Here is a 13,112-nt window from a genome sequence, read left to right on the forward strand (position 1 = left end):
GACTCTTTGCGACTCCATGAATCACAGCATTGCAGGCCTCCCTGTAGTATCTTATAAATCCAATGTTATCTCCTAGTTTAGTATTTCTCATCTCTTCTAGACTATAAACTCTGTGAGGGCAGAGACCTTGACTCTTTTTTATGTTGCCACTTTCAGTCTCTGGCACTGTATCAAGCAGAATATCTACTCACTTAATGTTTTTGGAATACATGAATTTTCAGAATAATTAGCATACAGCATTCAGCTTTCACAAATTAGTTAAAAATATAGCATCTAAAAAAATCCACTAAATTTGAAAGTTCTTTTTATTTTCAGTGAACAGCTTAATGATTACATTCTCTGGACAAAAGTTCTCAACTGTTCAATCATATGTGTTTTTATATCTGGAATGTGTTTGGTTAGTAAATAATAAAAATATTAATTTGCAGTGTGACATTAATATATTGCATTATATATTGTGTTATCATTTATTGCCATATATTGTTATCATTTTATATTGTATCAGTTGCTATAAGCTTACAATATAAGCTAAATATCAGTTTATATCATGGACATAAAAAGGTTTAAGTGCTAGATTCTTACTAAAATTTCTAAAACTATAATAAGTCTGATTTTTTCAAGCACCCAAGATCAAAAATTCTTGTTTATAACATATCATTTGCTTACTTCCCTACCATGAAATCCAAAAGAAATTTACATTTATAAAATTATTATTCAGTGAGGTACTATCCCCACTTTCTTTTTCCTCTCCTGGTTCTTACTCAGTCCCAGGAGATAGTTTTTTTGGAAAGAAAATAATTCAAATCAGTATAATAAAAGCCCTACTTTATGCTTTAATTAATCTTATGATAAAAACAAAAGCTATCAACTTTGTTGCAAAGCACAGATAGTAAAAAGAGAGTTCAGTTACCACTGGTGGTGTTTGGGCAAAGACAGATTCAGTTCAGTTCAGTTCAGTCACTCAGTCGTGTCCAACTCTTTGCAACCCCATGAATTGCAGCACACCAGGCCTCCCTGTCTATCACCAACTCCCTGAGTTTACTCAAACTCATGTCCATCAAGTCGGTGATGCCATCCAGCCATTTCATCCTCTGTCATCCCCTTCTCCTCCTGTCCCCAATCCCTCCCAGCATCAGAATCTTTTCCGATGAGTTAACTCTTCGCATGAGGTGGCCAAAGTATTGGAGTTCCAGCTTTAGCATCAGTCCTTCCAAAGAACACCCAGGACTGCTCTCCTTTCGAATGGATTGGTTGGATCTCCTTAAGACATATTAGAAGGAAATTATGAGTAATATTTACTGTAGTTTACCTCTGTGAGATCAGGGAGTGTTCCCTTTCATGTGGGGAAGTAACCACATGTCACTCCATGTTCAGTTCTCGATGAATACTAGTAGTTGTTCATCATTAAATACCAAACACATTCAGTTTTAGTCATTTTAGTTTTTTTCCTAGCAGTATTTATCATCATACCTCACAGGGCCCCATCAGAAACCCTAAAAAAGTAAATTTTTTGTTGGTACATCTCACATAGTCTAAGCTGTTCTGACTTGATGAAACTCACAAAGTTTGGGCTGTTCGTGCTTATTCATTGTTATATGTGTTCATCATCATACCTTATTAAAACATCCAGTTTTCCAAATTACAAGTTAGAATTTCTAGAAGTGGTAGAAACTCTACAAAGTTAAAATTAGTATCACCTGCTTTGTCTACCACCTCTTGTGTAGCATAAAAAAATATAGTTTCTTTCATGGCCGATGTCAGATTATTCTCAGAAATAATCTAACACTGTGTGTCCACATCCCTGGATAATGAGCAAAGAGATCACTGTAGATATTCAAAGATATAAATGGAAATACTTCTGCTAGGGTAAGATCACAATATTAACCTACAGGTGAAATAAAAGAGAAATATTACAAATACATCTGAATTCACATTGAGTTTTGGGGAACATGTGTATACCTGTGGCGGATTCATGTTGATATATGGCAAAACCAATAAAATAGTGTAAAGTAACTAACCTCCAATTAAAATAAATAAATTTATATTAAAAAACACAAATTTCCATGTTTTATATGCCATCAAACCATTTTAATAACAATAAGGTTATATCACTGAGATTGGACAACAACGTAACTTCCAAGCTCTACTAACCTCTTTGCACCTATTTGGAGAAGCCATTAAGAGCACAGAGATAAATGCATAATATAATTGTAAAGTCACTGTATGCCTGGCAGAGGGTGTGGGTGATATAGTTTAACTGTCTAAGTTTACAGGTGAAATAATGAGATTCAGATGGTTTGGATTTGCTCAAGTGTGAACACAAAGGAGGTAGAAGAGGCAGGGATAGTGGAGGTACACAGACTACAAAGCCACTTGGACTTCATCCTGATGATTCTGTTAAAGACACATCATACCCCTCATATCATACCCCTCATAACAAAGAATTACTACTTGCTAGAAGTCTTCCACCATACCCAACGGACAGCCTTAGAGCAGGAGACTATGCTCAGTTGTGTCTAACTATTTGTGATCCCATGGACTGTAGCCTGCCAGGCTTTTCTGTCCATGGAGAGTCTCCAGGCAGAAATACTGGAATGTGTTGCCATGCCCTCTTCCAGGGGATCTTTCCAACCCAGGAATTGAGCCCAGGCCTCCTGCATTGCAGGTGGATTCTTTATCATCTGAACTACCAGGGAAGCCCAGAGCAGGAGACAGTAGAACTTACTTGTTCACAGAGCTGTTAGTGAAACATTTGTGGAAGAGAATATCTACAAAAGGGTGGTAGCTTAAATTGCCACTATATCCAAAAGCCAGATGGGTTGGGGAGTAGTGGGGAGATACCAGTCAGAAACAAAATCGAATCTTTGTTGTTAACTCTCATTATTTTAGTCACGGGTTCATTCATTCATTCATTCCTATATTTAATGAATATCTACTATGTGCCACATGCTGTTCTAGGCACTGGAGACACCATGGTGAATAAAACGAGTCCTTGCTCTCATGAAGTAAATATTCTAATAATGAAAAGAGACAATAAACAATTGTATATATGTGTGTGTCTGTACACGTTTGTATATGTATATACTTTTCATAAATATGGATATCTATGTATACAATTGTATATGAAGGTTAAAAATCAAAGTTTAGATAGATTATTCAGATAGAACAGACTATTAAGAACTCTTTGAGGAGAAACCTATATAAAGTGAGAAATACAACAAGTACTAAGGTCTTAAAGTGCAAATATCCTCAGTGTGTTGTAGGAATTGCAAGTAAGTGAGTGGAAGGAGCTTTATAAAATGTTCAAATCCTGAGAATATGTTGGAACAAGATCAACAAAGTCCCTCAATATTACAAAAAAAAAAAAAGATTCTGGAAGAGAGACTAAAAGAGATACTTCAGGGTTCAGTAGACTCAGAGACAACTATAGACAGGACCCAGTTGATATATTGCATGCAAAAATAATATTTAACCTGTGAATTGAATGTTTCTTACTCAACCAGAAAATAAAACTTTTGCTTGTCTTGCTCAAGTAGTTGAAACATTATATCTAGCACAAATTTAAATGCCTGAAGGTTACAGTTGAACCAAATCATATTTCATTGTATTTAACCTTTTTTCATAGATGTTCTTCTGAGCATAGTTAACTGTATGTGCTTGACCTGAGGGAAGAATAAGACTACAGTATATTGATAGAGAAGCTAGGGTTGATTTTTTTTTTTTTGGTTTCTCCTACTATACTTATATCATTTTCTTGAAACAGCATTATCCTCTTTACAGATAATTACGTAGCTCACAATGTTTCCATATATATAAACTCATTTCACTTCCAAAACAAAGCTGGAAAATGATAAATTAACCATTATTCTCTACCTTTTTAAAAACATAGGTGACATATGAATAAAACATATAGAATATTGTAAAATAACTGTCAAAAACACTGAATTAAGATAATCATAGATACATAGAATATATGAAAATTACATGATTTGTATCAATTCATTTTAAATCCCTAAAATCAGGATGTTAACATTTTTGTGAAAGCCTTTCCATGCAGAATGCAACCTTTCTTTCCAGTTATATGGGTTCTTACATAGAACACAACCTGTCTTGGTACTTAAACAGGTTTTATTTCATTTCCTTCTGAAATTTTTTATGCTTCTTTTTATGGAAGACTTTTACCTTTCTTGCCAAATGTTTTTAAAAATTACATGTTCACTTTGTTGCTTGTGTGAATTTGATCTTTCAATTTGAATTGCCAACTCTTACAGTTATAATAGAGAACTTTATATTTTCACATGCATTTCTTCTTCAAAGGAAGCTTATGTGACTAAAATATAAAGTAGTACAAATTGTAGATACATTATTAACTTTCTTGAACTTAAGTAGGCAAATAGCATATTTAGTTAAAAAATGATACTTTTTGTTTTTTTGAATTTTGTAGTGCTTTCCAAAATTTTCCCAACTCTATTGCATTACCTAGAACTTCTGAGATAATGTTGAGTGCTGCCATAGATTGTGAGCATCCATATTTTGTTTTAACCAAAGAGGGTTATGAATTGGTATGAATTGGGTATGAGATTTGAATTGGGAGATTGGGATTGACATTTGCACACTATGAGAACCTGTTGTATAGCACAGGGAACTCTACTCGATGATCTTTGGTGACCTAAACGGGAAGGAAGTCTAAAAAGAGGGGGTATATATATACATACAACTGATTCACTCTGCTGTATAGCAGATGCTAACACAACATTGTAAAGTAACTATGCTCCAATAAAGTTTAAAAAAAAAGGGGCGGGGGGAATGTGAAGGAAAACATAGACTAGTGAACATGGAAGACTTAAAGAAGTTGCAGTATAATGCTCTCAATGTGGAATCTAAAAATGACAAACTCACAGAACCAGAGAGTAGAATATTGTTGTTGTTCAGTTGCCCAGTCAGGTCTGACTCTTTGTAACCCTGTGGAATTCAGCATGCCAAGCCTCCCGTCCCTCACCATCTCCTGAAGAGCTTTCCACAGTTTGTTATGACCCACATAGTCAAAGGCATAGTCAATGAAACAAAGGTAGATATTTTTCTGGAATTCTCTTGCTTTTTCTGTGATCCAGCAAATGTTGGCAATTTGATATCTGGTTCCTCTTCATTTTCTAAACCTAGCTTGGACATCTGGAAGTTCTTGGTTGGTCTAATGCTGAAGCCTAGCATGCAAGATTTTAACCATTACCTACTAGCATGGGAAATGAATGCAATTGTCCGATGGTAGAATAGCAGTTCTTAAAAGTGAGTCTTGAGGTGCTAGGTTAAAGGGAGAAAACTTCCAGTTGATCAGATGAATAACTTCTGAAAGTATAATATACAGTACGGTGATTTGTAGTTACTGATGCTGTATCACATGCTCAAAAGTTACTAAGAGAATAGATCTTAAACATTCTCACTAAACATTCACACACACATACAAATGCTGATTATGTTAGGTAATGGAAATGTTAATTAAGTCTTCATGTTGTTCACCTTAAACTTAATGTTATATATCAATATGTCTCAATAAATCTAGGAAAAAATTTTGTGAGGCATCAGAAATTTTGTAAGGCCTTGATAGAACTTTGGTAGCCTAAAATCAGCCAAAGTATTAATAATGCAGAAATTGGAAATTGAAAATTGAACAGGAGAGAAGAAAATGGAGTAGTGAGCATGGTAGACTTACAAGGAGGGAGGTAGCAAATGAAAAAAGCAAAGATTGGTAATTAATGTTGAGGGAAAATATAATTAATTATTTTTTATAAAATAGTATTTATATTGTTTAAAATTTAGAAATCATACACAAACAAGAGAAGATTAAAAATAATCATTGAATCACCAGAAAGTTGTCAAAAATAGATTTATGCAAAATATGAGCTAAAGGGGGGGGGGGCGGAAACTAGCAAAAAATTACATTTTTAACATACTAGGAAGACACACATTTCATGATAAAAAGATAAGACTTGGAATGGGAAGACCTGAGCTCAAATCTTAACTATACTAGTTACTAGTTGAAGATCTTGGACACGTCAAAATAACTTTGGGGACCTCCATTAATGAACTTCAAAATGATTATATGTAAAGTCGTATGTGCATATGAAAAATCTAAGTTAAACTGTACATGATTTAAAAATACAGTGAATTACATTTGATGTATGGGGGGGGGGAGATGACTTAGGCAGTATTTTAATGGAATGAGGCAAAAATTGCATATCAAAAGTAATACCACCTAGAAACTTTTGTGGCACTCAAGAAGGAAGTCAAGCCTCAGATACAGTGTGGTCAGTAACTCTTTGGTTAACTAGAAGAGAGATTAGTTAGAAAACTGAAGAACTATTATAACACAGATTTTGTAGGTATTTATTAAAATTACTTTAGTGCAGCTTTTTTTGCAGTCTGAATGGCCTAGTTCACAGTCCTAAGAACAGAAAAAGTAGTTTTAATATTGATGGCTCAATTGCAAGTTTTATGGTATTATGCTATTATGAGTCCTAGTGTACTTAATAAATAGAAAGGAAAACACTATTTAGATTGCTTAATCAATCCAAAGCTTTATTTCTTCTTCTTTATAGAATTTTCTTAACACAATACTGAATAAATATGACCTCTGTCTAATTAAACTAACCTATTTACAGTCATAGAATAATTTATCATGCCTCACACTTTTATTCATAACTATTTTCAATTAATGTTTAAAATATGACTTGTGAACTTCAGGATGTAAAAACCACTCTCATTTTGATAAGTCACATTAGAATGTCATTATACATATTTCAATGTGGTTGGAAAAGACTCTGATGCTGGGAGGGATTGGGGGCAGGAGGAGAAGGGGACGACCCAGGATGAGATGGCTGGATGACATCACGGACTCGATGGACGTGAGTCTGAGTGAACTCCGGGAGATGGTGATGGACAGGGAAGCCTAGTGTGCTGCGATTCATGTGGTCGCAAAGAGTCGGACACAACTGAGCGACTGAACTGAACTGAATGTGGTTATTATTGTGCAATTTTGAATTTAAAGTCTATTTGCAAGATATTTTAATGCTGTGATTTTGCATGTGGCACATGCTCACCTTTTAAAATGTGATTTCTCTTTTAGTGAAGACATGTGGCTCTAATCTTCAAGGACCAAGTGGAACATTTACGTCTCCCAACTTTCCATTCCAGTATGACAGCAATGCACAATGTGTCTGGGTCATCACAGCAGTGAATACAAATAAGGTAAGTGAAAACCATCTCTGGTGCAAAAGCATAATCATAAAGATAAAAGCAAGGAAATCATGAGGGAAAGGGCAATAAAGAAAATTCATAGCTGAAGTATGATTTCTGAAATATTTCCTACCTATACATTATATAAAACCTACACTTATATGAGAAATAAGAAAAACAATTAAATACTGTAATTCTAACTCAACTAACATATAAATAAGAACACATTAGAATTATAAACAAATGTTTTCTGAAATATGCTTTTGCAGTTTGTAAATATATTCATTTTTCAAAGATACCATAAATAATGACTTATCACTTCATATCTTTCTACTCATCTTATCATTCAGGTATATCCTGTTTTTATACATAGCTGATTTTCCTTTCAATGTTTCTCTATTGCCACAGATCACTCAGCTATTCTTTATTATAAAATTTATTAATGTGCTCTACACTAATAGAAGATTCATTATTTGGGGATTTCTAAAGGTTGTATTGTCTATTTGACTAAAATTAGTAATCTATCTAAATACATATATACCACAGAACTCAAACAAAATTATAATGCTGAATGAACAAAAAAGCAGGGAATGGTTAGCAAGGTTTCTGTTCCTTTTCTCTCCATCCTGCTTCTCCTCCTAAGGGTATGTAGCAAGGACCTACAAAGGAAGAATCAAAATTTGTCTCAGATTTTGTAATATCTTTTCTGGGTTAGATTAAGAAAAGGTTGATGATAGAACCCATAAAACTGGGTCAAATTTGTGGTTCAAATATTGATTTAGAACTTGCCAAATAACAACTCTGATCAAGCTATTTAACTTCTCTGAAATTCAGTTTCTTTCTCTGAAATGTGGATAATAAGAACATATTTTTCAGTGTTATGAGAAGTAAATGAGATAATGCATACAGGGTACTTAGTAGAGTTAGTAGGTACTTGAAAAATGTTAACTAGTTGTTAGATACAGAATATGCTATTTTCCAGAAAGTTTTGGGTTTTATGTTCATAAAATATAATCACAAAGGTAGCAAAGTTGTTTTAAAAATTAACTCAGTGGTAAATTAGACTTGCCTCATGGAAGAGCCCTGATTTATGAGTCATAAGAACTAGGTCAGAAGCCTAGCCTTCCCTAAACTATGTGTATAAACCTGGAAAAAAAAATCACTAAATCTAATCCTTCATATGCACAAAGGAAGTCATTTTACTTATCCAACCCATGTCATCAATTCAGTTCAAATCAACAAATTTTATTTATTGAATACCTTCTCTGAGAAAATTATGGGTTTCTGAGGGAAAAAAAAATCAAGAACTACTTGAAAAATAAAATCACATTTACTGAACATTTAGCAACATGCCAGGTGTCATTCACAGTACTTTTAATGACTTATTTAATTTAAAAAATTCCCTTAATAGGAAAATATACTTTCATGTCTGCATTTAATAAAGAGGCTAAATAATTTGTCTAAGATCATGTAGACAGCAAAAGTCAATGTTATATATCATATAACATGTGGGTTACTTACTATGACATATCTCACCCTAAGACATAAGTATCTTATACTAAGATAACATGAATCAAATTCATTATAAAGTATGGAACAAATGTTCTGTATTAATCTTGTATTGAGATAGAACTTTTTTTGTGTGATAGTAATTACCTATAATTTACAGAACAAAGTGGTGATTATCTCCTGTTCAATAAGATGTCTAATTTGCTAAGTTTAATTAGTTTTCATTATTGACTTACTTGAATTTTCACAGAGGTCATGACAGTTCTTCTTGTTTTTCTTAACTATCTACGAAACTTTTATCTATTCTTTTCTCACTTAAAATATCTATTTTCTAAGGAAGATATATTAATGATTACTTTATTTACTCTTTTTATTGAAAGCTGATTGAGTATATTCATTTAGGATCTATTAGTTTATATTCATTGTAAGGTATCCTATGAAAATTCAAGCATAACCCACAATTAATATTTAACAGTTTACTCACTCACTTACACACACACACACACACACACACACACACACACACACACACACAGTGTGAAAAAATAATTTCCCCTAACTATATGAAAGCACTTCTCTATTTTTTAACATGTTGTAATCTATTTTTAAATATTGTTCACATCTCACTAAGTTAATTTTATGGTGCACTAACAGGTCATAACTGTGTATTTTGACAAATACAATTGGAAGGTTTTCTTCCATAGATTGCCATGTCTGAACTCTTGGTAAGACAATTACTGGCATAAAGCACAAGCACAGATCTCTCTTCATTGGTTTAAACCCAAATTAACCAACATATTAATGCCTCAATATCTATGATTTTATTCAAAAATAATTGCTCATATTTTTCTTTACATTTGATAATTTAAAAGCAACCATTGGGGAAGATTCAAGATGGTGGAAAGCACATTTTCCCTCAGATAGCTAAATATGGGATAATTTGCTCTGAAGACAGCCTGAAAACAGGATGAAAACAATCTCCACAACAAAGGGTGAAAGGATAACAACAAAGGGCAGGTAGGAGAAATAGAGATGCAGTCATACTAAGTACAGTCCAGTTCATTTATTCAGTCATGTCTGACTCTTTGTGTATCATGGACTGCAGCATGCCAGGCTTCCCTGTCCATCACCAACACCTGGAGCTTGCTCAGACTCATTTCCATTGAGTCAGTGATGCCATCCAATCAGTTCATCCTCTGTCATCCCCTTCTTTTCCTGCCTTCAATCATTCCCAGCATCAGGATTTTTCCAATGAATCAGTGCTTTGCATCAGGTGGCCAAAGTATTGAAGCTTCAGCTTCCGCATCAGTCCTTCCAATTAATATTCAGGACTGTTTTCCTGTAGGATCAACTGGTTGGATCTCCTTGTAGTCCAAGGGACTCTCAAGAGTCTTCTCCAACACCACAGTTCAAAAGCATCAATTCTTTGGCACTCAGCTTTCTTTATAGTCCAACTCTCACATCCATACATGACTACTGGAAAAAACATAGCTTTGACTAGATTGACTTTTGTTGATAAAGTAATGTCTCTGCTTTTTAATATGCTGTCTAGGTTGGTCATAACTTTCCTTCCAAGGAGTAAGCATCTTTTAATGTCATGGCCGCAGTCACCATCTACAGTGATTTTGGAGCCCCCCAAATAAAGTCTGCCACTGTTTCCACTCTTTCCCAGTCTATTTGCCATGAATTGATTGGACCAGATGCCATGATCTTAGTGTTCTGAATGTTGAGTTTTAAGCCAACTTTTTCACTCTTCTCTTTCACTTTCATCAAGAGGCTCTTTTGTTCTTCTTCACTTTCTGCCATAGGGTGGTGTCATCTGCATATCTGAGGTTATTGATATTTCTCCTGGCAGTCTTGATTACTGCATGTGGTTCCTCCAGCCCAGCGTTTCTCATGATGTTCTCTGCATATAAGTTAAATGAGCAGAGTGGCAATGTACAGCCTTGCTGTACTTCTTTTCCTATTTGAAACCAGTCTCTTGTTCCATGTCCAGTTCTGACTGTTGCTTCCTGACCTGCATACACATTTCTCAAGAGGCATATCAGGTGTCCTGGTATCCCCATCTTTTTCAGAACTTTCCACAGTTTATTTCGATCCACACAGTCAAAGGCTTTGGCATAGTCAAAAAAGAAGAAATAGAGTTTTTCTGGATTTTTTTTTTGGCTTTTTTGATGATCCAGTGAACATTGGCAATTTGATCTCTGGTTCCTCTGCCTTTTCTAAAACCAGTTTGAACATCTGAAAGTTCACAGTTCACATATTGTTGAAGCCTGAGTTGGAGAATTTTGAGCATTACTGTACTAGCACATGAGATGAGTGCAATTGTGTGGTATTGTGAGCATTCTTTGGCATTGCCTTTCTTTGGGACTGGAATGAAAACTGACCTTTTCCAGTCCTGTGGCCACTGCTGAATTTTCCAAATTGGCTGGACTATTGAGTGCAACACTTTTACAGCATCATATTTTAGGATTTGAACTAGCTCAGCTAGAATTCCATCACCTCCACTAGCTTTGTTTATAGTGATGCTTCCTAAGGTCCTTTTGACTTCTCATTTCAGGTTGTCTGGCTCTAGGTGAGTGATCACACCATCGTGATTATCTGGGTTGTGAAGATCTTCTTTGTATAGTTCTTCTATGTGTTCTTGCCACCTCTTCTTAATATCTTCTGCTTCTGTTAGGTCCACACCATTTCTGAAGGGCCAGGCTTGTTCTGTTGGGCAGGGCAATTCTCAGAAGTTGGGCTTCCCTGGTGGCTCAGAGGGTAAAGCATCTGCCTACAATGCGGGAGACCTGGGTTCAGTCCCTGGGTTGGGAAGATCCTCTGGAGAAGGAAATGGCAACCCACTCCAGTACTCTGGCCTGGAAAATCCCATGGTCTGTGAAGCCTGATAGGCTACAGTCCATGGGGTCGCAAAGAGTGGGACACCACTGAGCAACTTCACTTCACTTCATTCTCAGTAAATATTTGATCTAATTTTGTGTTTATGGGAGGGGCTGTGTTCCCTCCCTGTTGTTTTACCTGAGAGCAAACTATGGTGGAGGTAATGAAGATAGTGTGACCTCTTTCATAAGGTCCCATGAACCAAGAAACTGACCTAGACTTCCCTGTGTATCCAGGATTCTCTGGCATAGGCAAGAGTCAGGGGCACTGAGTGCAGCAGTACACCATACCAAGGGAAAAAAAAAAAAAAAAGGCGAAGCAACATAGCATATCCTAGCCATAGCAGTTCAGCTTGTAGGCACAAGGTATGGATAGTTATCCTGAGAAGCAAGAGATTTCAACTTCACCTCATGCACCCCAACCCTAAGATCCTTCATAAGAAAGATAAGTCCCCAAAACATCACAAAACCATCTGGAATGTGATTCTGTCCACCAGTGTCCAGCAGCTATTTTGACCAGGGCCTTCAGCCATTAGAGGCCAGCTTTGCCCACCAGCACACTTTGGGAGCAGCTGCAGCCCCTCTGCAGCAGGATTGTGCATGCAGTCTACATAGGAGACAGCTTTCTGGAAAATAGTATATTCTGTATCTAATAATAATGGGTTAACATTTTTAAGTACTTACTAACTCTACTAAGTACTCTATATGCATTTACCTCAGTTACTTCCCACAGCACTGAAGTATATGCTCTTTTATCCACATTTCATAAAGAAATGGAATTTCAGAGGGCAAGAAACTGATATGATACTTATTTCAGAAAAAAAAATAGATTTTAAAACAAAGACTATAATAAAAGACAATGGAGTCATTTTACCAATAAGATATAGCATTTATAAATGTATATGTACCTAACATAACACTGAAATATATAAAGTAAATATCAGCATACTTACAAAGGGAAATTGAAAGCAATACCATAATAATAAGGGAGTTTTAACAACTCAGTTACATCACTATGCAGGTCATCCTGGCAGACAATCAATAAAGAAACTGTGTGTGTGTCTTAGTTGTTCAGTTGTGTCTAACTCGTTGTGACCCTGTGGACTCTAGCCTACCAGGCTGCTCTGTCCATGGAGTTCCCCAGGCAAGAATACTGGAGTGGGCTGCCATTCCCTTCTCCAAGGGATCTTCCCAACCAAGGGATTGAACTTGGGCCTCATTCCTTGAAGGCAAAGTCTTTACTCTCTGGGTAGACCTAAACAATACCCTACATCAAATGAATTTGATAGATATATTGAACACCCTATCCAAAATCAGCAAAATAGAAATTCTTGTCTATGGAACAAGACACACATGGAACATTCTCCAAGATAGTTCACATGTTAGGTCACAAAACAAATCTCAGGACATTTAAGAAGATTGCAGTCATACCTGATCTCAATGGTAAGAACATATAAATCAATCACGAGAAAAAAAAATGGTGAAAAAGAG

General features: G+C 35.5%; 1 protein-coding gene across 2 annotated transcripts in view; it reads left to right on the forward strand.

Moving 5' to 3' along the window:
- Positions 1-13,112, forward strand: part of CSMD3 (CUB and Sushi multiple domains 3) — a 1,392,034-nt gene that overhangs the window by 708,338 nt on the left and 670,584 nt on the right. For both annotated transcript variants that reach the window (XM_060393469.1, XM_027973090.3), the window contains one exon: positions 7,121-7,242. In XM_060393469.1, coding sequence (XP_060249452.1) covers positions 7,121-7,242 — 122 coding nt within the window. The remainder of the gene's footprint in view (positions 1-7,120; positions 7,243-13,112) is intronic.

This window comes from Ovis aries, chromosome 9, assembly GCF_016772045.2.
Source record: "Ovis aries strain OAR_USU_Benz2616 breed Rambouillet chromosome 9, ARS-UI_Ramb_v3.0, whole genome shotgun sequence".
Taxonomy (NCBI): domain Eukaryota; kingdom Metazoa; phylum Chordata; class Mammalia; order Artiodactyla; family Bovidae; genus Ovis; species Ovis aries.